We start from the raw sequence: 26,687 nt of genomic DNA on the forward strand, positions 1-26,687 counted from the left end.
AGCAGTCTTAGTCTTAGTCTTAGCCTTAGTCTTAGCCTTAGTCTTAGCCTTAGTCTGTCCTTCAGCATCCTCTTGTTTTTCTTATCCATTGGCACACAGTCCTGACTTACACACATTCTTAGCTGTTCACTCATCCATGAAGGTCAACTGGTCTTTCCATACACAGTCACACACAATACACTTGCAAAACTGAAGATTACAAAAACCAAACCATTTTTAAGGATATCACCATTACAGTATGTTTATTGTTAAAAAATTAAAACAGAACATTGACAGAAGACGGCACGCAAAGTCTGAAGATTTTTCAAGCATCTTGCCGCAAACTTTTGATAAATGTAAACCAAGACTTTTTCATGTCCGCATAGAATTCTTTTTCTCCATCCATATAAGGCCATAATACTTGAGGCAGAGGAAGTTTTCTGCCCTGGCATTTGATTAGAGAAAAAAAACAAACAATTTTAATGCATAAATGTCAGTTATGAAAATACCTTTTCTTCAGTGTTAGTAAAAGCTCTAGTGGAACCTAGTTTAAAACAGATGAGGGTAAGCTATATTAATGAAAAGATGCAGTTAGTGGTAGTTAAAAAATATGGTGGTCAGTGGTAGAGAACACAGCTTCCAAAGTTTTAAATCCTGTTGACTGCATTCTCAATTTAAGATTTCTGGATGTTAATAAGTATGTCCCATTTCAATGGCTTCTTGACAATAATTGGCTACAGAAACATTAAACTGAAATTAATCTAACACCATGGAGAGCTAGATTTCAAGGGAAGTTAAAAACTAATTATAGTCTATATATCACAATTAAACCCCCCTGTGCTTTTAATAAGTGCTAAATCGCTGTTACCTTTTCTTGGTTCTGTTCTAGAATGGAAGTAATCATTCTTGGCACAGCGCATGCTGTTCCATTCACCTAGAGATACATGTAAGAAAACATTTCTTATTCCATATGCTGAAACAAATTTGTACAAGTTCTCCTTCTTCCCTAGTGTTATTTAGAGCATGAAGTTGAGTTGCCTGAGTCAGCCAGGAAAACCAATGACTTGACAGCTTTTTTAAGTCCCTGATTAACATGCATAAACACATAGACACATGGATATGCATAGGATACAATGATCTTCTCTTTTGAAGTAACATCTAACTTATAAAAACACTATGTAAAAAAGAGTCCTTGTTTAACTAGATAAAGAGTGAAAACACTGATAGAATTAATGAAAAAAAAACTGTGAACTGAATTTTTCGGTTATTTTTTAACAACCATAAAAATGTATCAAGACAAGAAAAAAAAAAAGATCAAACTGACTTTGAAGTGAATCGCATATGTAGAGTACAGTAAACTCCCCCTTTCCGATCCATGCTATCTATAAGACAAATGATGTTAAGGTCATCTGTTTCTTTGGCCAATGGTTAACGAGCAGTGTGTCATGTGACCAGCACAATAACCAACCACCTTTACTTACCCCAACTTAAGTTAGGTACTGGTACCCATTAGAGTTGGGTGGACTCATGGGTGCCTTAAAAATCCAGAAATTCAAAATTCCTGTCTTCACCAAGATTCAAACCCAGAACCCCAGCGCTTAATCACTCAGCCAGATGTGGTAAACATTTACCTCCCAAAGACAGAAGACAAACATCTCTAAAAAAGCTAACAAGATCCTCGAAATAAAGAATCACCCATTGTGTCAGGATTTTGTGATTTTAACATCACAAAAGAGATACAAGACACTGATAGCAAAGACAAACAGACACAAACACTCTTTTGTTCCCCTGGCAATCAAATCATTAAATAAGAACAATCTGGTATAAACTTTGTCACATGTAAATTATGAGTGAGTCTGGTGTGAATGTACACTTTGGTTTCTTATAGTTATAATGTTTTTTGTTTGGTGTAATGCACAAATTGTAAGACAAATTTCCTTACGGATAATAAAGATTATTATTATTATTATTATTATTATTATAATTTATTATGAAATTGCATTGAAATAAAAATCAAGAGGTTTATTTTTAATATTTGTAAGCACAAAGTAAAAAAATATATAATAAAATGAAAGAAAATATTACTTGACTCAGCAGCCTGGAAATAAAATTACTTACTGTGTGGACATGTTTGAGATGACCAGTAGACGGACTCATGTATTTGATGTTAAGTCTCCTGGCCTGATAGTCAGTACAGTTGGAGCAACTAGAGATCTGAGGAATAGTGAGACTACGATCAATCAGCTTCTTATTTCTTTATTCATCACACTAACACTGACACACAGATATACAAATTATGTTGTGAATAACTAAAAACCTGTTAGTCAAGAAACCTGACAGGTCTTCTCAAATCAATGTCTTAAGGGTCTGTAAAGAACATTTCCATCATTTCCCTACTTTGAACCTGAACTCTATAGATAGGCTTGTCTGAGGGTTGGGGAAGTCACTCTTAACTCTCTGAAGAATTGACTCTAAAGGGGAGGTAATCTCACGTTCTTATCAAGCATGGATTCTAGATTTCAAGCAGAATGTGATGGTTAGATTGCAAGTCTTGAAATCTGTAAGGGCTGATGAAATGGGGTTGTTCTGTATCACTGACCTACGCCACTTGGTTATGGATGGGGCACACACACACACAAAACCATAAAGGTTTTTGCACACTGTCTTTAACACAATAACCATGAATATAGGACAATCTAAAACTGTAACCAAAAACATTACTCGGAGAGACACAAAGATAAAGGCACATTCCTCGTTCCATATGCTAGGACAAATTTGTACAAAGGCTCCTTCTTCCCTAGTGCTATAAGAGCATGGAATGGGTTGCCTGAGCTAGCCAGGAAAACCAGTGACCTGGCAGAATTTAAGTCATTGGTTAACATGCATGATGCGTAGGACGTAATCATCTTCTTTTTTGAAGTAACATCTGTATTTTATAAGATGAGATGTATGCATTGTAGCTAGAGTAATGATGAAGTTAAAGTAAATTTAGAGATGACATTTATGTAGATCAGTGATGAAACAATAATAATACACATGAAATACAGAATAGCAGCATTAGAAGAATCATTCTGGTCATGCAGGTTCTCTTCACCTCTGCATCAATGCAAGGTGGTATTACCAAGTCAAGGCTCCAGAGTCCTGGCTAAGGTTTGAAACTCCTCCTATTTTGTTATTTTTATTACCCTCAATATCCTTGACCTTCTAGTGCTGCTGTTTCATTTTTGTCAATCGTTAACTTTCTATAGCTATAAAGCTTTAAAAAATGTCATCTATATATTCAGTTTAACTGAAATAGTCCAAAAGATTTAACAAATAAAGTAGACATACAATACAAAAAAAACAAAAACTGGTCAGTTTTCGACACACCTCAAGACCAGATTCTTTGACCCAGATTACCCCTTCACAATAATTTTGAGGAGAATGTTGCTTGAGGAAACTTTTCTTGGACAACTGGACAAAGTAGGGCAACTTATCACTTGGTATCCTAATGCAACTTCTGATAAAGAGAGGATGAACCAGGAATGGAAAACTCTGGTTGTGTGCATCCCGGAGGATTTCCAGCTACCCGGCGCCTCAGCGTGGCGCCTCCGGTGGAAATGTCTAGTGGTGGAACTAGATAGGCGAAGTACGAGTAGCAAACCAGGCCTTCTAGCAGGTCTCCCTGGGTGAGCTTTTGTTTTTTTTATCTCACTCAGGGTGGGGATGGAACAAGTAACCTGCAACCCAGTCCAAAAAGTCTGTCACACCGTTCCACAAAGGGGGCCGTCATCAGAACCGGATTGCTGGATTGGTGACCTTCGCACGGAACAGTGCCGGTTACATTAAAGGAATATGAGAAAAGCTTCCTGCGGTTAGCACTGTCCTTGATCACTTAGAGCGGGTGAGGAAGCTCGGGGATGGTGCGCTGTGTACACAGCACGTACGGCCCGGTCTGGCCCAGTCAATCGATATGGTCGTTTACCGCTGGGAGCCCTCAGACAGGACATGAGATGAAGAATCCCAATGTCCAGGCCTGGTTGTTGGATAAAAGCCTTTCTAACTACCATCGGGATGAACGGCGCCTATTCCCGACTGGACTTCATTGAAGGTTGTGTGCATCCTACTACAATGTGATGCAAGTCAAGGATTCTAAAATGATGATAATGATGGGGCATATTAGTTATGTGAAATGGAGGGGGGGGGGAATATTCTGTAGCTGAGATTATCAAATGCACTATGTCTAAAAAGAGACCAAAAAAAAAATTTATGCCTACCTCTCCCCACATTTTCTTCCCATACATCCAAGTCTCAATGTCATACTTCCTGTGTGCTGGGGCACCGAGTTCTTGTGTTGGCATGTCCAGGATTCTACAATACAAAACAAAAATGTACTTGGGCTGATTTATTCCAAAATTGAATAGGGTGGTTGAAGCTGGAGTGTAGGAGAGTAGTGGTTTAAAATAATTTTTATAACATAAAAGAAAAGTGGCAAATTTTAAAAGAGGATCTAAATTTATTTCGTCCATTAAACTTCTCAGAAACGTTCTCTTTCAGACGGCAGATGATGTAAAGGTCATCTGTTTCTGTGGCCGACGGTTAACGAGGGTGTTAACGAGGGTGTCATATGGCCAGCACAATGACCAACAACCTTTACTTTTCCCAAACTAATATCAGGTACACATTAGAACTGGGTGCCTAAAGATCCAGAAATAAAAAAAATTCCAGTCTTCACCAGGATTTGAGCCTGGGAAGTCAAGAGCTTTATCACTCAGCCAAACTTTTAATTCATATATATAAATAGTAGGCAAATAGAAAACAGCATATTTAATGGAGAAATATTATAGGATTTTATTAATTTCAACTTATAAATAGAGATATATATACACAAGGATGCAAGCAGCGGAGCGCCTGCAAAGGGTGGTTGACAACTTATGCCTTCAAGACATAACTAATACATTGACTGCTATTTTTGCAGTACTAAGAAATTCATATCTATTTATGCATTTTCTTGTAATACAAAAAAAAACTATAAATGCCAACTTTTACTTAAATTGTTATTAAATGTTATTAAATGTAAGTCTCACCCTATCATATACATTTTATATGCATACTATATAAGTATAAATTGTTTACTCTTATATATCTAGTCATCATGACTAGTTCAGGTCACAGTAGATCTAGTTAAAATTCAGGTCAAAACTACATTTGTTTTCTAAAAGAGATGACATTAGGCACTCAAGAATAGTGGAACAATGGATTGATTGAAAATAGATTTATTTCACATGAAATTTTGAGAGAACACAAATATACTTCTACTAGCAAGCACAAAATGACCCTGCAAGCCTATCCCTAAATAAAATTTCTATACATCAAGCCTAACAAGTTCTTATCTACAGTAATCTTTATTTAGTTAATGTTTGGGTTACATTTATTTAGTGTCTCAATTACATATCAAATTTTGTAACTCTATTAAAAGTTAGCTCTGTTTCAAATAAATGATCTATCCTATCTATATTTATTGGCAAACAAAGTAGATCTTACCAGACTAGAACTAGTTAACTAGGAGAAAGCTGAAGCTGGATCTAATAGTAGCTTAAATTGTATTGATTAAATTTAGTCTATAAATTTTGTTGTTTTTTTTAAATCTTTTACTGCAAATATTAAGTTTGAATGTTTTACTGCTATTATAAAGTTTGAATGTTTCACCACTATTATAAAATTCCCATTGTTTTATTGCTCTGCATCCTTTTCAGCCTTCTTTCTAGGTCTGGTGTGTAGACCATCTGCAATCCTAGACCCTGCCTTTATCCTTGCTCTCCATGTGGATCTATCCAGTGCCTCTTTCTCCCAACTGTTGGGGTCACTTCTGAAGAGCTTCATGTCAAGCTTGCATACATCAATGTATCTTAGAAGTGGACGACCTGCAGTCCTCTGCATTCTCTTAGATCACACTACAATATTTCTTGTGGGAGTCAACCCTGAACTGTGGCATTCTGTGAACATATCCCAGCCAGCCAAGGTGTATACTGCTTATAACAGCGCAGATGTCCTGGCACCCTTCTCTTCAAAGGAGTTCCTCATAGGTTATTTTGTCTTTCTGCCATATTTTCAGGATCCGCTGTAAGCATCAGAGGTAGATGATATTCAACTTTTTTCCTGCCAATAGTAGTTGGACCATGTTTCACTTCCATAGAGCAAAGTGATCAACACACAGGCCCGGTAGACTAAGACTTTAGTACTGGTAGCCAGCTAAGTATTGTAACTTTTCTGCAACTGGTGCCCATTCCCTTGGCCATCCTCTTGTTGAAGTCTTTATTCAGTAGCACATCCTTGGAGATGAGGTATCCAAGGTACAGAAATGGTTAACTGTTTCCAAGGGTTGGACAGTAATAATGATGCACTAAACTACTTTTTAAAAATTGATCGAGCTATTTCTATTTGATATTTTTTTTTAAACGTTTTCTTTTTTTTTTTTTTTCAGCTGGAACAAAATTATAACTTTTCTTTTATATTTTTTAATATTTTAAAAGATTGTATTTAAATTGAAAGTTGAAGATGAGCAATTAAAACTGGACATGGTTGAAAGTAAAAAAATGAACATTAATTTGGTGCTAATAATACTTTGAAAACCTATGCACTGAGTTTGTATAGCTCTTAGAGCACCAGCCAATAACGTAGGCTCTAAGTGTTGATACAACAGGACAAATAAGCTGAAAGTAAGACTCAGAAACATTTTTAAATAAGCTGAAAGTAAAACTCAGAAACATTTTAAATAAGCTGAAAGTAAGACTCAGAAACATTTTAAATAAGCTGAAAGTAAGACTCAGAAACATTTTAAATAAGCTGAAAGTAAGACTCAGAAACATTTTTAAAAATTTTTGTTTGGGAAAAAAAAAAAGGGGGGGGGGGGTAAAGGGTAACTAACTATTGACAATATCATCCAAAAAAAGAAAGACAAAATGTAATATTCTTTGGTTATTGTGCATTACACTATTACTTAGCCTGAAAACAAAACAACAACAACACAGGCTTACCTAAAATAGAGCCCCAGATCAGAGAACAGCTCCTTCTCAATAGACAAAATCTCTTGAAGTAATTGCTCACTCTCTTTACCATCTTCATCTGCAGTCAATCCAAACATTTCAACCTAAAATGATGTCATGGTCATATTGAGATAACCCAACACATGGTCACATTGAGACAACTTAACACATGGTCATATTGAGATAACCCAACACATGGTCACATTGAGACAACTCAACACATGGTCACATTGAGACAACTCAACACATGGTCACATTGAGATAACCCAACACATGGTCACATTGAGACAACTCAACACATGGTCACATTGAGTCAACTCAACACATGGTCACATTGAGACAACTCAGCAAATTTTATTTTTCCTTTGTTTAAAAAAAAAAGTCCTAATGAATGCAGACTGAAAATAATTCTCAATTTTTGATCAGGAATACTTTAAGAGAAATTTTTAGCGATGATTATCACACACAGGATTTAAAACTGGTTTACTTGAACACTTGCATGTAAGTGTCATTCTCATATTCTGAAAATAAATATGTTAGACAATAGAAACTTCCCTTTATGGCCTAATTAGTGCAATTGATTAGATCTAGATATCCATTCATTCTTTAAAGGAAACTGATTTTTTAAACACAATAAATCAGTTTATGAAGTCAAAGTACAGTTTTTATGATCTAGTTGTGCCCAGTTCCAACATAAAAAGTGTCAAATAGTCAAACTTACAAGCATTCAATGAGGACCAAAAGTGTATGTGAAAATAATGGACTAGCACTTGCTTTGTTGTTACCTTAGTAAAATGATGGACTCTATATAAGCCTTTCTCTATGGCTCTCTCTGCAGCCTCAGCTCTGTAGCAGCGACTGACAGCCATCATCCTGGGCAATACAATACTTTTATGAATACATTCAAAATACCTTTAAGAATAACAAAGATTTAGAATTGAGAAAAGATAAGGAATGCAAGAATTAAGGCAAGATCTCAATAGTTTAGACCAGTGGTTCCCAAACTTTTTTGTCTCGTAGACCCCTTGCCATGTTTTCTTGTTTTCGGTAGACCTCCTGCTCAACTTGCACATTTTTGCAAATTCATTAACATTTTTTAAACAAATTTCTAACTGTAGTTAGTTGAGGAGTGAAAAAGTAATTTTAAACTACACAACTTAGGATATTATGTTTAATATACGAATTTGTCGTTCTATGAAGTAGTCTTTCCAACATTAAATATTATTTAATTAATTATTATGCCTTAAGTATCATTGTAAAAGGTTTCGCAAAGAGCAGTTTCTCGTGTATTTCTTGATCTTTCACGTGTGGTTCAAAAGTTGAATCTGCTGAACTGTTTTCATTAACAGGAGATGGGTCAAAGGCGAGTAACTGGAGCCTAAACCAGTGAACTTCGAGCAGGAAGGGTTCATTTGCCATGACTTGCTACCCACCTAGCAGAAGGAAAACCGAATTCAAACCTCTGCTGCCTTGCTACTATTCCCAAACATGGGAAAGGTCTCGTGGGTCAATACTAAGAAAATATAAGGAGACAGTGACCATTAGCGCCATGTATTTCTGGGCCGTCCCCTCTTTCTCTTTTCTTGGGGGTTCCAGGTTAGGGCTTGCCTTGTTATGTTGGATGCAGGCTTGCAAAGGGTGTGAACTATCCATCTCCAGCGTCTCTGAAGGATATCTACTTCAGTGGGCTGCTGCTTTGTTCTTTGCCACAGTTCCTCATTCAAGATCTTGTCTGGCCAGCGGATCATAAGAATTTTCCTCAGGCAGGTATTGATGAATACTTGGATTTTTTTTTCATGGTGGTGATGGTGGTTCTCCAGGTCTCCGTGATTTGAAAGCAGATGGGCAAGACGTGGCGACAGTTGGAGAGATTCGCCCAGAACTGAGATGCCTGGAGGAAGCTGGTTGGTAACCTATGCCCAGAAGGGACTACAGGCATAGATGAGATGAGATGGTGACCATTATATAGTTTGTAGCACACAGCGCTACACCTTGTCAGACCAAACTGTATTTATGTATTTTGCAAAGATTTACATAAGAAGCTTTTAATTTTATAACTCATGCCACCGAAGCGACCTTGAACTGTATTGTCGCTTAAAGAAATTCTTTTAATAATAACAGATGTAGGTTTGTGTAAAACGACTGGTAGAATCAATGTTTGACCTTTGCTGTTTTCCGTATTTTGCTATAAGAAAAGAAATCTTGTAAGACGCTCACAAACCATCATCTTCTCTATATGATGTCGAACTATGATTTTAATAATAATAATAATAATAATAATCTTTATTATCCGTAAGGAAATTTGTCTTACAATTTGTGCATTACACCAAACAAAAAACATTATAACTATAAGAAACCAAAGTGTACATTCACACCAGACTCACTCATAATTTACATGTGACAAAGTTTATACCAGATTGTTCTTATTTAATGATTTGATTGCCAGGGGAACAAAAGAGTGTTTGTGTCTGTTTGTCTTTGCCATCGGTGTCTTGTATCTCTTTTGTGATGGTAAAATCACAAAATCCTGACACAAAGGGTGATTCTTTATTTCGAAAATCTTGTTAGCTTTTTTATAGATGTTTGTCTCAAACAACTGCCCAAATGGGGTTTGTTTTTTGCCAATGATTTTGCCAGTAGCATTTAGGATTCTATGAAGTTTATTTTTATTTTTAATGCTCAGATTGCCATACCAGGCAGTGATATTGAAACTTAAAATATTGCAGATGTGAGCGTGATAAAACATAGCCAAGGCCTTTTCGCTAACATTAAACGAGGACAGTTTTCGTAGTAATCGTAATCTTTGCTGCCCTTTTTTGCTGATATAATCAGTATTTGCAGTAAAATTTAGTTTATTGTCTAGGATAGTACCAAGGTATTTAAAGGTTTGCACAATTTCAATAGTCTCTCTTTTGCGGGTCTATTTTGAACTTTGAGTGTTCGAAAATTTTTAAAATCTTTATTTTGTCAGGGTAGCATTGTCTCAGATGATCTTCCAGCGAACCTGGTTCATATCGTCATAAAAAAGTCACTTAGGCTTGTTCCACAAGGAAAGAATGAATCCCAATTTTAAATAATTAATGCTGTACTGTCTACATTTTTTTTGTTCTAAATATTAGTTACATGTAGACAAAATTAAGCTATTTAAATAAGTATTGAAATAGATTACAACAATTTTTCATTTAAATAGCAGGATAAATATTTAAAGGATTAACGAAGATACAAATCATATATTAGTGTATGCAATAATTACATTAGTGGAATGTGAACATAAAATGTGCTTAAATGAAATCTGTTATCGTAGACCCCCGTGGGCATCTCATGGACCCCCAATTTAGTTTTTTACTTTCGTGGACCCCTTGGAGGTCTTCGTAGACCCCTGGGGGTCCATATAGACCACTTTGGGAATCACTGGTTTAGACAGAACAAGACACAAGAACAAGACACACAGAGAATTTATGAAATAGGAATAAACTGTTCCTGCCTATCAGATTAAAAGTTCTAAAAGTTCCGTGTGGTGATTTCTTTCAAAACCATAGCAAAGTTACTTAAAAAGTATGAAGCAAAAGTTAATCAGGTCTTTAGCGTGGTAAACAGATTTTGGGTCAAGCAGTCTTACTACACCAACCACACCAGTCTATTTTTCTTTTAAATAGAAAACTTAAACAGACCGAGGACAGACAATGGCTTTGTCTGCACAAGATGCAGAAAAATATGCATGTCACAACTATGTTTGCGTAGTCATGTGAAACACTTCTCTCACCCTTAATCTTCGGCATCGAAGACATTGCCATTATTATTAGACAGAATGTCTTTTTACTTTCTCCTCAACAGATACTAATTAACATCTACAATTACCTAAGACTTTCTTATAAACACTACCCCTCCTCCCTTTTCCAGGAATTCACTTAACTGACTTTTAAAAATTTTTTTTGGACTTTACTTCGAAATGTGAAGGTTATTTACTTCCGAGCCTCCTGCGGGGCATGATGGTGGGCTAGGGTTCAAACCCAGGACAATTGAGATGACAGTTTGGAGCACAGGCAGCTATTATTATTACAATTGAAGACTAGCAGTTAAAAATCAATATTCTACGAGTAATTCCTAATTTTAATTTACCTTTTAGGCAGCTCATTCATTGCTAGAGTCTCATTCATAAAATATCCTGAAACAGTAAAAGTAAAAAGTAAAGTTCACCTTTCAGACCTTGCGATCTATAGGGCAGATGATATTAAGATCATCTGTTTCTTTGGGCAATGGTTAACGAGCAGGGTGTCATGTGGCCAGCACAACGACCTACCTCTTTACTTTCCCCAACTTAAGTCAGGTAACCATTGGAGCTGGGTGGACTCAGGGGAGCCTAAAAAATTATGAAATTCGAAATCCCAGTCTTCACCAAGATTCAAACCCTGAACCCTAGGTTTGAACGCTAAGTGCTTAACCACTCAGCCACCTCTCCCCCAATCATGAAACAGTAAGTTACATAAAATAAATATAAAAACATAATAAAAGTTGTTAAGGTCTTTGGAGTGGTCAACATTAGCCCTTTCCTTTCTAATCTGAAGACATATCAGATCTGGTAAATGAATGTCCCAGTCTATTATTGAGATATAAGCTACACTGCTTACAAAATTTATTTTTATTGAATAAAATAAACATCATATAGAGCACACTGTATAAAAAAAAATCTAATACATATTGAAAGAACAATGTTTTAGTAAAAGTTTCAGTTTAGTAAATTTGTCCATGAAGATTAAAGAAATGCATTTATGTTTCAATAAAGTAAACATTGTGGAATATTAATTTATTTTTAAAAATAAAATAGCTATTAAACCTTTTTAAAGTGTTCAACCACTACACTAATACTTCATTATGTTAGAATTTCGAATGTATTTTCCAGACCTGCCAAAGACATCTCGGCTGTACCCGCAAGACAGGCTCCTTGTAAACATTTCTCATGCAGTTGGTAGACTTGACTTCTCCCAGAGTTGGTCTTAAAACCACAGCTGTTCTACAATCAGAAACTAAACTTTGAAATGGCAAAAAGTCTTCTTAAAAGAATAAATTTAAAACAATATAAATAAATAAATAGGAGAAGGTTTTTCCATGCCGCCTTTAGACGCTCAGTAAACACAACTCTGCCTGAGTCAGGTGTCGAACCTCGAGTCCCCTTCATAGGTAGCCAAGCTAAGTTCAAGTGCACTTAGCCTCTCGACCACGCTTCCCACCCTTACCAAAGAATGTTTTGAACCTTTAAAAACTACAATGAAATCTTAAGCTATCAGCTTTAAAGACCTTAAAGTAGCTCAAGAGAGATGTCAAGGTTAATATGAAATATAATGGTAAAGAATTCTAAGCTTCTGACACCAAAAGTTAAGGAATTTATTCAATTGAGACATAACCAATTTTTTTAAAGGAATGTGTTATCCATATATGTTAAAAAAGCAAAGCAAAGCTTGTCATTGTGCTGTTTATATCAGGTGTGTGCGGACAGCTGAGAGTGGTGGTCAAGTGATAAAGCAATTGTCTCCAAACTGAAGGGTTTCAAGCCCAAATCCTAGTCAAGAATGAAATGTTTCATTTTGGGATTTTTAAGGAGCCTCAGAGTCCACCTAACTCCAATGGGTCCTTGACATACATTGGGGAAGCAAAGGTGATTGGTCATTGTGCTGGCCACATGACACCCTTGTTAACCATCAGTCATAGAAACAAAATGATCTTTACATCAAATGTCTCCATACACTGCAAGATCTGAAAGGGGTACTTTTACTAACTATATTACACCCACAATAACTTTTAACTATCCAAAGTGGTTGAACTACACTTCATTCTCCTTGTGAATCTTTAAGTTATAAAGTTCAGTGAGACTTTTGTGTTTAACCAACAAGAACTCATTAGGAATTGAAAGTGGTTTTAACAATAAAATGTGGGTCTTCAGGAAAATGGATACCAGCACATAAAGAACTAGAAGGAAATGAGAATGCTGACACACTCGCCAAGAGTGGGATAACAAACTCACAATTAAGCATTGCACTCTATCCAGAAGAAATGAAGAAACTAATAGTGAATAAAATAAATGAGAAATGGACAAGCACTCATCCGAATAACAAGAAAGATGACGCCTACTAATAAGCTATCCCGACAAGATCAAAGTTTTGACTCAGGAGCAGACACAACAGAAGGAGACAACATAGAAGCTCAAAATTGGAACCAGTGAAATTTGCCCATGTGGAGTGTCTCCAGAGAATGCTGACATTGTCCTTCAAAACTGTTCTCTTTACCATGAAGACTGTACAAGACACTGGCCTGGTCGTGCGGCTTGGGCGCTGGACTGTCGTTCGGATTTATCGACGGTCGAGGGTTCAAACCCTGCCCGCTCCCATCCCCCGTTGTCCTGCAGGAGGTATGGACTAGGAAGTAAACTATCTTCAACTCTGAAGGAACATCCGAAACACGTAAAACAAACATTTTACACCCCTAGTCATCTGAATGCTCCAACATAACAATGAGAATGAGGAAGAAGAAGAAGGAAAATGCTATTATAACAATTTTTGTTTGGGTAATACAAATCAAAGCGTAACAGGAATTAAAAAAAAAAGTATTTTATAAATTGAATAAATGTGAATTGTTAATGGTTTAAAAACACAACTTACTATGACACCTGGGAATAGAAGGTCAGGAACAGAGACAAGTTCAAAGCCCTGAGAGAAAGAGATGTTTCATTATTATAAAAGTTACATCATGAAGAAGATGTACATTGACATATAAATATACAAACACATACTTTCATTCACTCATTTAAGTTTCTCACATACACACAGCATTAATACAGTACACATTACATGTGAGTTTCACAGATATTGTTATTAACCTTTTCTAAGAGTCTGTCAATTGTGTAAGCCACCAAAGCTCTCTCCAATTTGGCCAGTTTGTCCTCCAAGTAATATGTTTTTGCTCCGGTTGAAAAAGTCAAATTCCTAATTTTAAAAAGAACATTTTTATTTGTATAAGTTACTTCCCTTATGAGACTCAACAATTTTACAAAAGAAACATCATTATTTTCATGTTTCAAAGTTAAAACCACAAAACATTCTTATGAAGGTAGTACATTACTCATTTTCGAGACTAAAAAATGTAATTTATGAAGAATAAATCTGAAGCATTTAGACAGACAATCAAGAAAAATATTAAAAATTACTATTTAAAAAAAAACAAAGCGTATAAACAAAGTGTAATCATATCAATTAGTTTGGATCAGCCGTGTAGTTAAATTTGAAATAGCTTTCTCAGTACACTATGATCCTATCACTTATTGGGACCATTTTGGAAAGGGGAAGGGGGGGAGGCAGGAAATGGGGAAGAAAGAAAGGGATAACTGAGTACATTTGACCTTCATTGCTTTTTAAAAGCATTTATATAAAAAAAAAAAAGGGAGCGGCCTAAATTCAAACTCATTTCTCAAGAATTCAGAATGCTGTGTAGCTCAAAGTTATTCATTATCAAGACATAGGTCTAAATAAATCAATAAGAAATCATAACAAAGAAGTGAAGAACAAATTGCAATATTCAGTAAACAAATTTGATGTACTAGCAAAGAAAAACAATTTGGGAAAAGACACTCTACAAAATGGGGAAACAAAGTTAAAAAACAAGCAAAATATTTATTTTTTTAAATTATTTTTTTTATAAAACAAAGCTTATCCAATTATGAATTAATAGCCAAATCTATCAATACTGTCAGATTTATTTGTTAGGAGCAATGAATACTCGTGCAAAGTTTCAACTTGATCCGAGAATAGGAAGTGGAAGAAATAAAGTGTACAAAAATTGTACCAGACAGACAGAGTGAGCTGATATAAGCTTTGTAAAAATGAGATTGGTCAAATGACAATTTCCAAATCTCGAGTAATTAAATCAAAAACTTTGGAAAAAACAAAAAAAAAATTAGAATTAAGATTAGAAAACGGCAGATCATAATTGAAGAAAAACATGGACAGCTGCATATACCATAACTATGGGCTGATAAAAAGTCAAAGAGAAAACTTGTATCATTAGTGTAAGTATTATGATTAGAATAAGTATTATTTAAAAGGTAACAAGAAAAAACAACACGTACTCATCTCGTAACATGCGCAGACCTCTTCCAGCAAGCTCACTAACATTTCTTGGTGGAAATTTTAATTCTGAAACATCAAATGAATTTTAGTGGAAATTTCAATTCTGAAACATCAAATGAATTTTAGCTGAAATTTTTTTTCGGTTAGGGTTAGGGTTATTTATTAAGTATTTATACAGAACTTTTTGAATATATTTGAAATAAAGATGCCTACAAAAAACAAATATTATTCATAATACATTAATTCAATATAATAAATGTATTGACCAGTCATTTCATATTTAGTCACTTCATCGCCAATTAAATATTTTTTCCTTAATCATTGTGTAATTGTGTTGCTAAGGATTTGCCTTTAAGCTCTCATTTCATCTAAATATTAATATGTTTATTTAGAATGCACTCTGATATTTTTGGCATGTTATTATAGTGTATATAGTGTTCTCCCTACTCTCTTCATACTTGCTGAGAAATGAAATAATATATATAAATATATTGTAATGCAGGGTTTCTATTTATTTATATTGTTTCTGTTTGATGTAGGGATGTCAATATTATCCTACGCATATTGCATGATGTAATGATCAAAGGCCAAGGTGTGGTGGAAGTAGGGAAAATCTTTTGAGAGATCAAAGTATGATAAGAATACTTGTGACCATGCCACTAATAACTTTTCTCCCGACAACCATCTTTCACTTCATCTGTTTGTCAATTGTTTTTTTTATTGAATATAAGCATCATATTTGAAGCCCTGATATAACATTTTATTTATTCTAATAGACGCTCACTTCAAGAAATATGCAACACTGGCCAAGAAATTACAAATGATGCACAGCATTATGAATCAATCGATCATCTTCTGTACCTACTATCAACAGCTTTGATTTCAATTAGCACGCAAAAACAATTTTGTTAATTTCATACTTTTATAATTATTATTTTATGGATTAGAGGATGAAAATGACCAGGGGATGAAATGACCAGGGCATGAAATGACAGGGGATGAAGTGACCAAAGATGAAATGACCAGGGGATGAAATGACCAGGGCATGAAATGACTGGGGATGATGTGACCAGAGATGAAATGACCAGGGATGAAATGACTGGGAATGAAGTGACCAAAGATGAAATGACCAGGGGATGAAATGACCAGGGATGAAATGACTGAGAATGAAGTGACCAAAGATGATATGACCAGGGGATTAAATGACTGGGAATGAAGTGACCAAAGATGATATGACCAGGGGATTAAATGACTGGGAATGAAGTGACCAAAGATGATATGACCAGGGGATTAAATGACTGTGAATGAAGTGACCAAAGATGATATGACCAGGGGATGAAATGACCAGGGATGAAATGACTGGGAATGAAGTGACCAAAGATGATATGACCAGGGGATTAAATGACTGGAAATGAAGTGACCAAAGATGAAATGACCATGAAATGACCAGGGCATGAAATGACTGGGAATGATGTGACCAAAGATGAAATGACCAGGGATGAAATGACTGGGAATGAAGTGACCAACGATGATATGACCAGGGGATGAAATGACTGGGAATGAAGTGACCAAAGATGATATGACCAGGGGATTAAATGACTGGGAATAAAGTGACCAAAGATGAAATGACCAGGGGATGAAATGACCAGGGCATGAAATGACTGGGGATGATGTGACCAAAGATGATATGACCAGGGATGAAATGACTGGGAATGAAGTGACCAAAGATGAAATGACCGGGGGATGAAATGACTGGGGATAAAATGAGTAAAAAAAATAATGACCAGGGATGAAATGACGGAACCAATAATTATATATGTAGAAATATAAGTATATATATTATTATTATAAATATTTCATTTATAGATAAAAAATTTAGACAACACAGCTAAGCAGAATATAAAGATTGGAAATTGGAATGTGAACTAAAAAGAAGTTTGATTTCTGTCTTAGAAAATGGACTTGTATCATGCATATTCAACATTTATATGTATTTATATATCTGTAGCATTTTACGTCTCGAGAGATGATCTTTTCCCTTTGTGTGACTAAAGAGGCCTATCCTTGATACACAGCTGCGATCGCAGGTTGGGCATATGTAATCACCAGGCGCCGTTGCATTTTCACCTTTCTTTCTGCTTCTGTTGTGTATGACATCTGTAATCCGTGACCCTCTCCATGTGGATCTATCCAGTGCCACCTCTTCCCAGCTGCTAGTGTGTATTTATATATACTGTTAGCATTATCAACAGGGTGATTTTTCTTTAATATTTTCTTGCTACAGAAGCCTTAACCAAATTTCTTTCCACAAAGTGAAGTTATTGGAGACACCTTTCTATTTATAAGGAGATATGAATACTTTTATTTACAAACAAGTTCAGTAGTAAAACAAAAATTCACCTTTCATCTTCCCAACAATTTCCACTACTTTGGCTTGAGTTTCATCACCAATCACCTGCGAATGTTGGTCAAATGTCAACAGCAAATAAAAAGTTTTACTGATTAAAAAGTTATTAAAAAGAATCAATTGAACCAGAACCCATCTTTCTCTTATCAAAGGCTCACTAAAATCTTGGATCAGTGTTAACTTTATTAGGATGAAATATTCAAATGAAATAAACCACATACTTTAACAATTCCAGTGCACTTATCTTGACTGTTGTGGGTTTTTTCATGCTTGATATTTCGTATTCTTTGCTCATAATCAGCATTTTTCAAATTTTAAAATTTCCCAAGCCCTTTAGCTAGACCTTTTCAGTAATATATACACAAGAAGTTTATATCTATTTTTGCCATTACTGGTACCAAAATTTCTTTACACCCAATGTATCTGCCATATAATGAGAGTATGTGTGCCCTGTCACTTTTCAAAACTAAATAAAAAAGCTCTAAACAGTAAGAAATAAAACCTACAGTATCCGGATGACTGAAATTTGGTATGTCCAGAGCTTCAGAGACTAGCTGCTGTCTCAGGCTTTCTTTCTTGGACTCCTGTGAGCAACAAAATGTTCAAAAGGTTTTAGATGTCTGAAAGATGTTTAGATGTCTGAAAGATGTTTAGGTGTCTGAAAGATGTTTAGATGTCTGAAAGATGTTTAGATGTCTGAAAGATGTTTAGATGTCTGAAAGATGTTCAGATGTCTGAAAGTTAAAGCCTCCTTTTTTAGTCGCCCAGGAGAAACAAAATACTTTTTTTTATGTTGTCTGTCTTCACATTTCCAAAATCAAAACTATAAAATCTGATTTCGCTGTCATATTAATGGTGGTCGAAAGAGGTGCAATGAGTGCTTATGATTTTTCTAAAGCTTTTTTTTTTTTTTAAATCAAGTGAGCAATGTTATATATCTAAAAACGAAAATGGCAACCATAGAAGGAACAGTCTATAATAAATGTTTACAGATGAAGTTTTCAATTTGTATTACTATTTCACATGACATCACCCTTCCACCAGTTTGCTAGTGTCTAAAAGACTGCCAGGAACTTTGAAATATAAAAAGTAGGGGTCTATAACTTGCTTTCTCTTAGCGTCCAGAAGCATTGATGTTACTATGATATAAGGGGAGATTAGAACTCATTAGGTCAGTTAGCTAAATAATGTGGCTCTAGTAAAAGTATTACCTTGTCTCTTAATATTAATATTAATATTAAATGTAAACCATTTCAACTTTTATAATGAAAAACAAAAGAATAAAATATACTGGCTTAAAAAAAAAATAGTAAAAAAAACAACTAAACTCACATCTTGCTCTTTCTTCAGTTCTTTGGATAAATTCAACTGAAAATTGTAAAGAAACAAATTAAGTTCTAGATCTAGTCCTTTTACATTTAGTTTCAGAAAAAGTTGGAAATGTATCTGTCAATAAAACAAAACTATAAGGAAAGCAACAGAACACTTTTAGTTTTAATTCTGACATTAAATATGTAAATAGATATTTTGACATGAACATTTCTTTTCCATCAGCCATAAGGCAGATGATGGTTTTGGAACAACAAGGCAAACTATCATTCTTTCAATAAAATTATCTTACTTTATACTTTCCCCATTAATAAAATTACTTATTTCTTTCCTGTAAGTAAAAATATAGGTTATGTAGTCTTATGTAGCAGAAAGATTTATGGAACATACAATGTTATAATCCAATTTAAAAAGCAAACAGTTTTGTCATGTTTTAAGTGTTTAACATAAAGACCATCTACTTCTACTTTGCCCAGATAAACTAGATAGCTATTTAGAACTAGCAGAACATAAAGGATTCAATTTAGGCCCATAATCTCAAGGAGAAAAACAACTGGTGCCTCTATCAGGTTTCAAATGCAAGACCTTTAAATTGATGTTAGGGTTACCTTTACTATGCACAATAAAGCACATATGAGTAGTCTTTTTTAGGGACATCCAATGCATGTATTTATTTGAGTTGGGTGCCTTTAAGGATGTGATGTTTTTTATGAATCAAATGTCTCAATGTTAACCAACATTCAAATTTGAGATCCCAAAAGACCTATGCTTTACAACTTCAATATGACATCTAACAAGGTTACAAAAGACAGTTTGTGTGGAAACACAAACTCAAAATCGGCCCCCGAAGTAAAATGTTTTACATAATTCGGATAATCCTTCAGAGTTGAAGATAGTTTACTTCCTAGTCCAAACCTCCCGCAGGACGACGGGGGATGGGAGCAGGCAGGGTTTGAACCTTCGATCGTCGATAAATCCAAACGACAGTCCAGCACGTAAACCGCACGACCAGTGGTCCACCCAGGTAGGCTTCAATATTTTCAGAAAGAAAATTCGAATGAAATTATATCAAAGACAAATGAGAGATAAGAATGGAGAAAGAAGGTTAACAGATCTTGTGTAGTGCCACAACCGTCCCGCAGATCAAAGGATACGTGAAAGTGAATGTAAAGTTAGATGTGAACCTGGCCTAACTAGTTTGTGGTCTATAGGGCAGATGATGTAAAGTTCATCTGTTTTTATGGCCTACGGTTAACGAGGGTGTCATGTAGCCAGCACAACTACCAACCGCCTTTGCTTTCCCCCAACTAATGTCAGGTACCCATTAGAGCTGGGTAGACTCAGAATTTGAAAATCCCAGTCTTCACCAGCATTCGAACCCGGGACCCTCGGTTCGAACTAAATAAGTTAATTGTTTTCAAAAGGCTCAATCTCATATTCGAATCCTCAAAAAAAAAAAAAAAATTTCCGCTATATAGAAAAAATATTTACGAAAATGATATTTATAAGATTACTATTCGTCTTAAATTAGGTCTAACATAGAATGCATACTAATTAGCTTTTTCTTATAAAAAACTGCTTGCATAATTAATTTTAAAAATTAGAATTTTCGCTTTCAGGAAAAAAAAAAGTAGCCGTTGCATCAGAACTTTGAATGGTCTAAAATATTGTGAAGTCGGATTTTCAATATCTCTTCTAGTTTACAAGATCTAAACGGGACGGACGGACAGACATTTCGCACAAAACTAATAGCGTCTTTTCCCCTTTCGGGGGCCGCTAATAAAAAAGCAGCTAATTAAATAAAATAGCAATAAAACTATTTTATACCACTTTATAAATGTCTCCTATTCCTTTCCTGTTTGATATATTTTTGTATATCATGTCTGCATTCTCTGGATTGAGCAGAAAATCCCAGTCCAACTCTGGCTCAGGTAAATGAAATGGCTGCCTCCACTCCTCTGGTTCAGTGCTAAGCTCCCCACGCTGTGATGTGCTTGAAACTTGAGGTGCCATCATCAGAGTAGAGTCTGTGTTGAATCTTTTTCTTGGAGTTTCTTTTAATGATTTAATCTATTCAGAATTAAAATATATATATATATATATATATATATATATATATGTATATATATATGTATATATATATATATATATATATATATATATGTATATATATATATATATATATATATATATATATATATATATATATATATATATATATATATATATATATATATATATATATATATATATATATATATATATATATATATATGAAAAATTAAATGAAATAAAAATAAAAGAATCAGAACTCATTTCAATGAACATTTTTTTGTGCCAGTATACATTTAGTTCAACTTCCTGTGCTAGCAAGCAAGATCACTATCTTTGGGAGAATAAAAAATGGATTTCTTGGGAAAATATTTCAGTACTTTACACCATTAAAAAAGTACCCATTTCAGGTGTGATCTATAGGGCAAATGATGTAAAGGCCAGCAGCTAACATGGTTGTCATATGGCCATCGCAACAACCAAACACCTTTGCTTTTCCCAACAAATGTCAGGCATCCTAAATTCCCAAATATTCAATCCCTCCAAGATTCAAACCCAAGATCCTTCAGTTTGGAAGTGTTTTACCACTGAGCCATCATGACCCCATTTTACAGCATAAAGGAGGCAAAAGGCTGGACTATTTCATCTCTTACTGGCAATAAAATGTAATAATTAAACTAATAATTAAACTAATAATTAAAAGCTTTTTTTTTTTCAGTAACAAGACCTTTTTTGACCAGACACTGTAAGTCAAGTTTTGAGAAGAATACATTTTTCTATGTTGTCCCTGATAGGCAAAACAAGACACACTTCTGAGAGTTGAAGTCAACAGTCTGCAGTGGCCCAGCATTTTCAGCTTGGATAGCTGATCTGTAAGTAGAAGGAGTATTTTATAAATAGTCTGCAATGGCCCAGAATATTCTATAAGCTTGGTTACATCTGTAAGTAGATGAGCAGTTAGAAAAACATATTTTTTTCTCAATTTTCTCAAAAGTATTTTCATAAGCTTGGTTACTGAGGCTGATTTAACAAAAAATACAGAAACTTTTCTTTAATGTCTAAAAGCTGTGTGAAACACCTAGTGTGGTGGCTGTGTGAAACACCTAGTGTGGTGGTTGTGTGAAGCATCTAGTGTGGTGGCCATGTGAAGCATCTAGTGTGGTGGCTGTGTGAAACATCTAGTGTGGTGGCCGTGTGAAGCATCTAGTGTGGTGGCCATGTGAAGCATCTAGTGTGGTAGCTGTGTGAAACATCTAGTGTGGTGGCCATGTGAAGCATCTAGTGTGGTGGCTGTGTGAAACATCTAGTGTGGTGGCTGTGTGAAACATCTAGTGTGGTGGCTGTGTGAAACATCTAGTGTGGTGGCCATGTGAAGCATCTAGTGTGGTAGCTGTGTGAAACATCTAGTGTGGTGGCCATGTGAAGCATCTAGTGTGGTGGCTGTGTCAAACATCTAGTGTGGTGGCTGTGTGAAACATCTAGTGTGGTGGCTGTGTGAAACACCTAGTGTGGTGGTTGTGTGAAACATCTAGTGTGGTGGCCGTGTGAAGCATCTATTGTGTTGGCTGTGGGAAGCATCTAGTGTGATAGCTTAGAAACGTGTAGGCTTATATAATGTTTTTTTCTCTTTAACCAAGGAATTCAACAACTTGTCAGCATGAATGAGTTTATAATTTAGAGTTTTTGTTCATCAGCTCTCAATCTGGTGTATCATAATGGGAAGTGTGGTCATGAGGCTAAATACGCTTGAACTTGACTTGGCCACCTATGAAGGGGAATCGGGGTTTGACCCCCGACTCAAGCAGAGTTGTGTTTACTGAGCGCACGGAAAACCTTCTCCCAGGTAACCCCCTCCACTAGTCCACAAACGAGATTGGACCATAGCGCTCTGAGCATGCAATAAGCATGAAAGTAGCACTATATCATCATCATCAAACTCCATTTGAGCGAGGGCTTGAGAGGCTCAAATTGCTATATAAAAAGCTATAATAATAATACCTTGAACTGGCAGCCAGCTCAATAATAATGAGCTGATGAAGCATTTCTGTGTGTATTTCCACAAGGTTACAATGAGGAAAGGGAGCGTTGGTTTTTGGCGGTGTAGGCTTATGAAACCACGAGCTGGTCTGTCATAATTTATGTTAATATAAGTTGTGGGGGATTAGTGTGGGAGAACAAATACACAATTGAAAATTGCACTCGATCCGGAAGAAATGAAGAAACTAGTGGTGAATCGAATAAATGAGAAATGGACAAGCTCTCATAAGAATCACAAGAAAGACAATGCCAATAATAAAGTATCCTGATATGACCAAAGTCTAATTTTTTGCCTAAGAACTGTGCACAACAGAATGAAGCTGAAAATTGGGAGTAGTGAAATTTGCCCTAATGGAGTGTCACCAGGGCACGCCGACCATAGACTTCAAACTGCCTTCTCCATCAAGAGGTCTGAACAAGACACTGGCCTAATAAACCATAGCTCACTTGGTCATGCTTTTATTACAGTGAACTAGGAAAAAAACAAACCCTTTTTGAGAGATCATGAAACTGTAATTTTTAAAAAAATTGATTTTTAGAAGCTCTTAGCAAGACCCCAAAACCATCACCAAGAATCTATTTTCTTAGCTCTTCTCAATAATGGGAAAAAACATGCAAAAGAAGATCACAATAAATTTTGAACTGATGTACAAAACAAAGAGATATATTATTATTATTATATTATTATAGCTTTTATATAGCGCTACTTTCATGCTTATAGCATGCTCAGAGCGCTTTTGGTCCAATCTCATTTGTGGACCGGTGGGGGGGAGGGGGTATCTAGGAGTTGGTTTTCCGTGCTGCCTTTAGGCGCTCAGTAAACACAACTCTGCCCGAGTCGGGTGTCGAACCTCGAGCCCCCTTCTAGGTAGCCAAGCCAAGCCAAGTTCAAGCACACTTGGCCTCTCGACCACGCTTCCCACATATAAATCAACCATTAAAAGATTTCTGGTATCAAGTTTTACTGAAATGAAGAACGCCACAATATTATTAAAAAATAAACAAAATCTATGTGGTAATTTTACTTCAGTTTCCTAATTGTAACTTCTTTACACATAGCAGAATGTTGTTTATATGTTTCAACAAAGTCATAGTATAGAAACAGGTTTAACAGATTAACAGCTAGATATTAGAATTTAAGCAATTCAGCTTTTATAAAATCCAATATCCAGCCTGATATCAAGAAGTTATTAATGCTCTACGACTTCGAGGATGTAATACCATTAAATTGATTAAGCCTATACCTTTTTTTTTTATAAGTTTTTGTCTGTTACTCTGTAGCATGTGTTTTATTACAGATCAATAGATCATTTAGATCTATACTTGAAAATAAATAATAATGCTAAATTTAAAATATAACTTGATTTACTAATAAGTTTAAAATTGAATCTTATTTATTTATTTTTAAATAAAAAAGGAAATAATCTTAAAAAATAAGCAAAGTTTTCTGCTATTTAAATTATCCAAATGTGGGAAGTGGAGGAAGATTTGATGATTATTTTTATCATGATGATACTGTTACAAGACTAAGAATACTGTTTGTTTTAATGTGTTATAATATATATATAATAATATAGATCTAAGATTAGATGTAGTTCTATGTCTATGTACTTAAGAATTAAAACTTTATCTTCAGTTCAATATTAAATATTCATTATATTATAATTATAGTACTTAGCTTATATTTACTTACTAAATCTATTTATATATCTAGATAGCCTTATAAATATAGATTCTAGATCTAACTAACCACTTAGAGTTACTTATGATGACTTATCAGAACTTCTACTTAATAAACTTGATAATTAAAGTTGATAAGTTGTTTTTTTAGTTAGTCTTAAAGAATAAACTTGAATACCGTAAAAGACTACTAAAGTCATCAAACTTTGATCAAAGTTATTAAAAGTGAAGTGGTAAGCTAGAGCCAGAGCCTAATGAATGATAGATCATAGGTCATAGATGATATCTCTAGAACTCTAGAATATAGATTTATAGATCGATCTATCTAGGAATCTAGGTCTAGTAGTACTACTAGTAGACTTATTAGAATAATTAGAGTCTAGAATAATATATATAGTAGCTTCTTATATTAGGCACAGCTCATCGAATTCTCCTTTAAGAAACACGTCGCTTTTTTTGTTTATAATTAATTTGTTTTTATGTTTGGAGCTAAAAACGACGTTTCGGGACAGTGCATGTCCAATTTTAGATAAGTTCCTGTATTTTTGTTCCGCTTTTCCAAAGCAGATGGCAGTTTTTTAGATTCTCGGTAACCATGTATGTAAAGCTATTGTTTTAACCTCCCCCGGCAATTTATACCCATATAAGGGATGAAGGCTATATTATGAGCCTGTTTGATCGTAGGCTGGTGGATCTATCAAAATAAGCTTCCAAACATCTTTAGAAAGACATTTCAATCACATTCATACTGTTAGCTGTTAAATAAAATTAAAAAAGGAGGTGTTTCAATGAATAATAATGAATTAAACACATTCTCCTATAGTGCACAAGGCAAAATCGTAATAAGAAATATTATTCAAATTATTGGGATTAATAAATCTATGATTTTTTTCAATAAATAAATGTGACCTAGATAGAGATATCTAGAATATATAATTTATGAATGAAAGAAAAAGTGCGGGCTGCTAATTTGAAGCCAGAGACCATGCCCACTGCAGATGATCACGCCAGGCGAGCGTTGGTGGTGAGGAGAGGTATACACTAAGCGTGTAGTGTCACAACCTATCATACAGGCAGTGGAGGGAAGGGGGAGAGAGTCATGAAAAGAATTATAAGCATCTTATGGGAGGGATGTTAAGGTGTAACAAAACGAACATCCAAATTATGAAAAGAAGAGGGTTCTTGGATGGGAATTAAAAGAAAGAGACAGAGAATACATGTAGCCTAGTTGAAAATATCATGTTTATTAAATTATAATAATAAATGTATAGATCTATAATTATACAGATTTATTTCTGTCTGTTTCTACACATAGATTATATAGGTAGGCATATATATATATCTAGAGAGAGAGAGAGAGAGGCAATATACTATAAATACATATTGCAGAAGTGAATCTACTTCTTTTAATACAATCTAAATAATTTTTAATTAACACAGATATAATTTATTAGCAATAACATAGTGGTGTTTCTTAACGGTGCTCGATGTGTGCTAAAGGAGAAAGTACAAAAACTGCGTTTATTATAGGAGCATGAAGTGACCTGATTTATTTTAAAATAAAATCTTGACTATGAGTGGTAATTCAAAGAAACACAGCTATTTTTATAGTCCTTTAGTTGCAGAATAAGAATCTGCTTTCAGTTTTTTTGTAAGTTAAACCGTCACCAAATAAAAAAATAAAATAAAAATTTGACCTAGTTCCTGAATACGGTGTGCCTAATATAAGAATCTACTAGATCATTCAAAATCATTGATTATATTTGATTAGATTAGATCATAGATGACGATGTTAATAAATAATAAAATAATCATATTCAAATTTCAAAATATTCATAAATTCATAAATCATGATATATTGGTTAGATAATCCAGAATTCTAGACCTAGATCTCGACTTGCCTTGTAGATCTAGATGGTAGATCTAGAATTATCACGATGGAATCTTTTTAATTTGTCAAATTAGTAAATGCAAAATAAACTTAATAAAGTAGTTCTAAATAAAATAAATAAGTTGAGAGAATAGACAAGAGAGCATAATAGGAACTTTCATCAAAAAAAG

The 26,687-nt window shown here is 34.7% G+C and overlaps 1 protein-coding gene across 1 annotated transcript; it reads right to left on the bottom strand.

The window, feature by feature from the left end:
* Nucleotides 1–213: 213 nt before the first annotated feature.
* On the bottom strand, nt 214–26,686 carry LOC106051265 (serine--tRNA ligase, mitochondrial-like). Its single transcript, XM_056023030.1, has 17 exons — nt 26,528–26,686; nt 21,637–21,779; nt 20,685–20,927; nt 18,861–18,896; nt 18,035–18,112; nt 17,522–17,576; nt 15,121–15,187; nt 13,876–13,981; nt 13,658–13,705; nt 11,907–12,015; nt 11,124–11,169; nt 7,790–7,877; nt 6,996–7,108; nt 4,236–4,329; nt 2,098–2,193; nt 848–913; nt 214–424 (listed from the first exon to the last, which is right to left on the bottom strand). Exons 2-17 carry the CDS (start codon nt 21,757–21,759, stop codon nt 305–307), a joined length of 1,488 nt encoding a protein of 495 aa, XP_055879005.1. The 5' UTR covers nt 21,760–21,779; nt 26,528–26,686; the 3' UTR covers nt 214–304.
* Nucleotide 26,687: the final 1 nt, after the last annotated feature.

Source organism: Biomphalaria glabrata, chromosome 3, assembly GCF_947242115.1.
Source record: "Biomphalaria glabrata chromosome 3, xgBioGlab47.1, whole genome shotgun sequence".
Lineage (NCBI taxonomy): Eukaryota > Metazoa > Mollusca > Gastropoda > Planorbidae > Biomphalaria > Biomphalaria glabrata.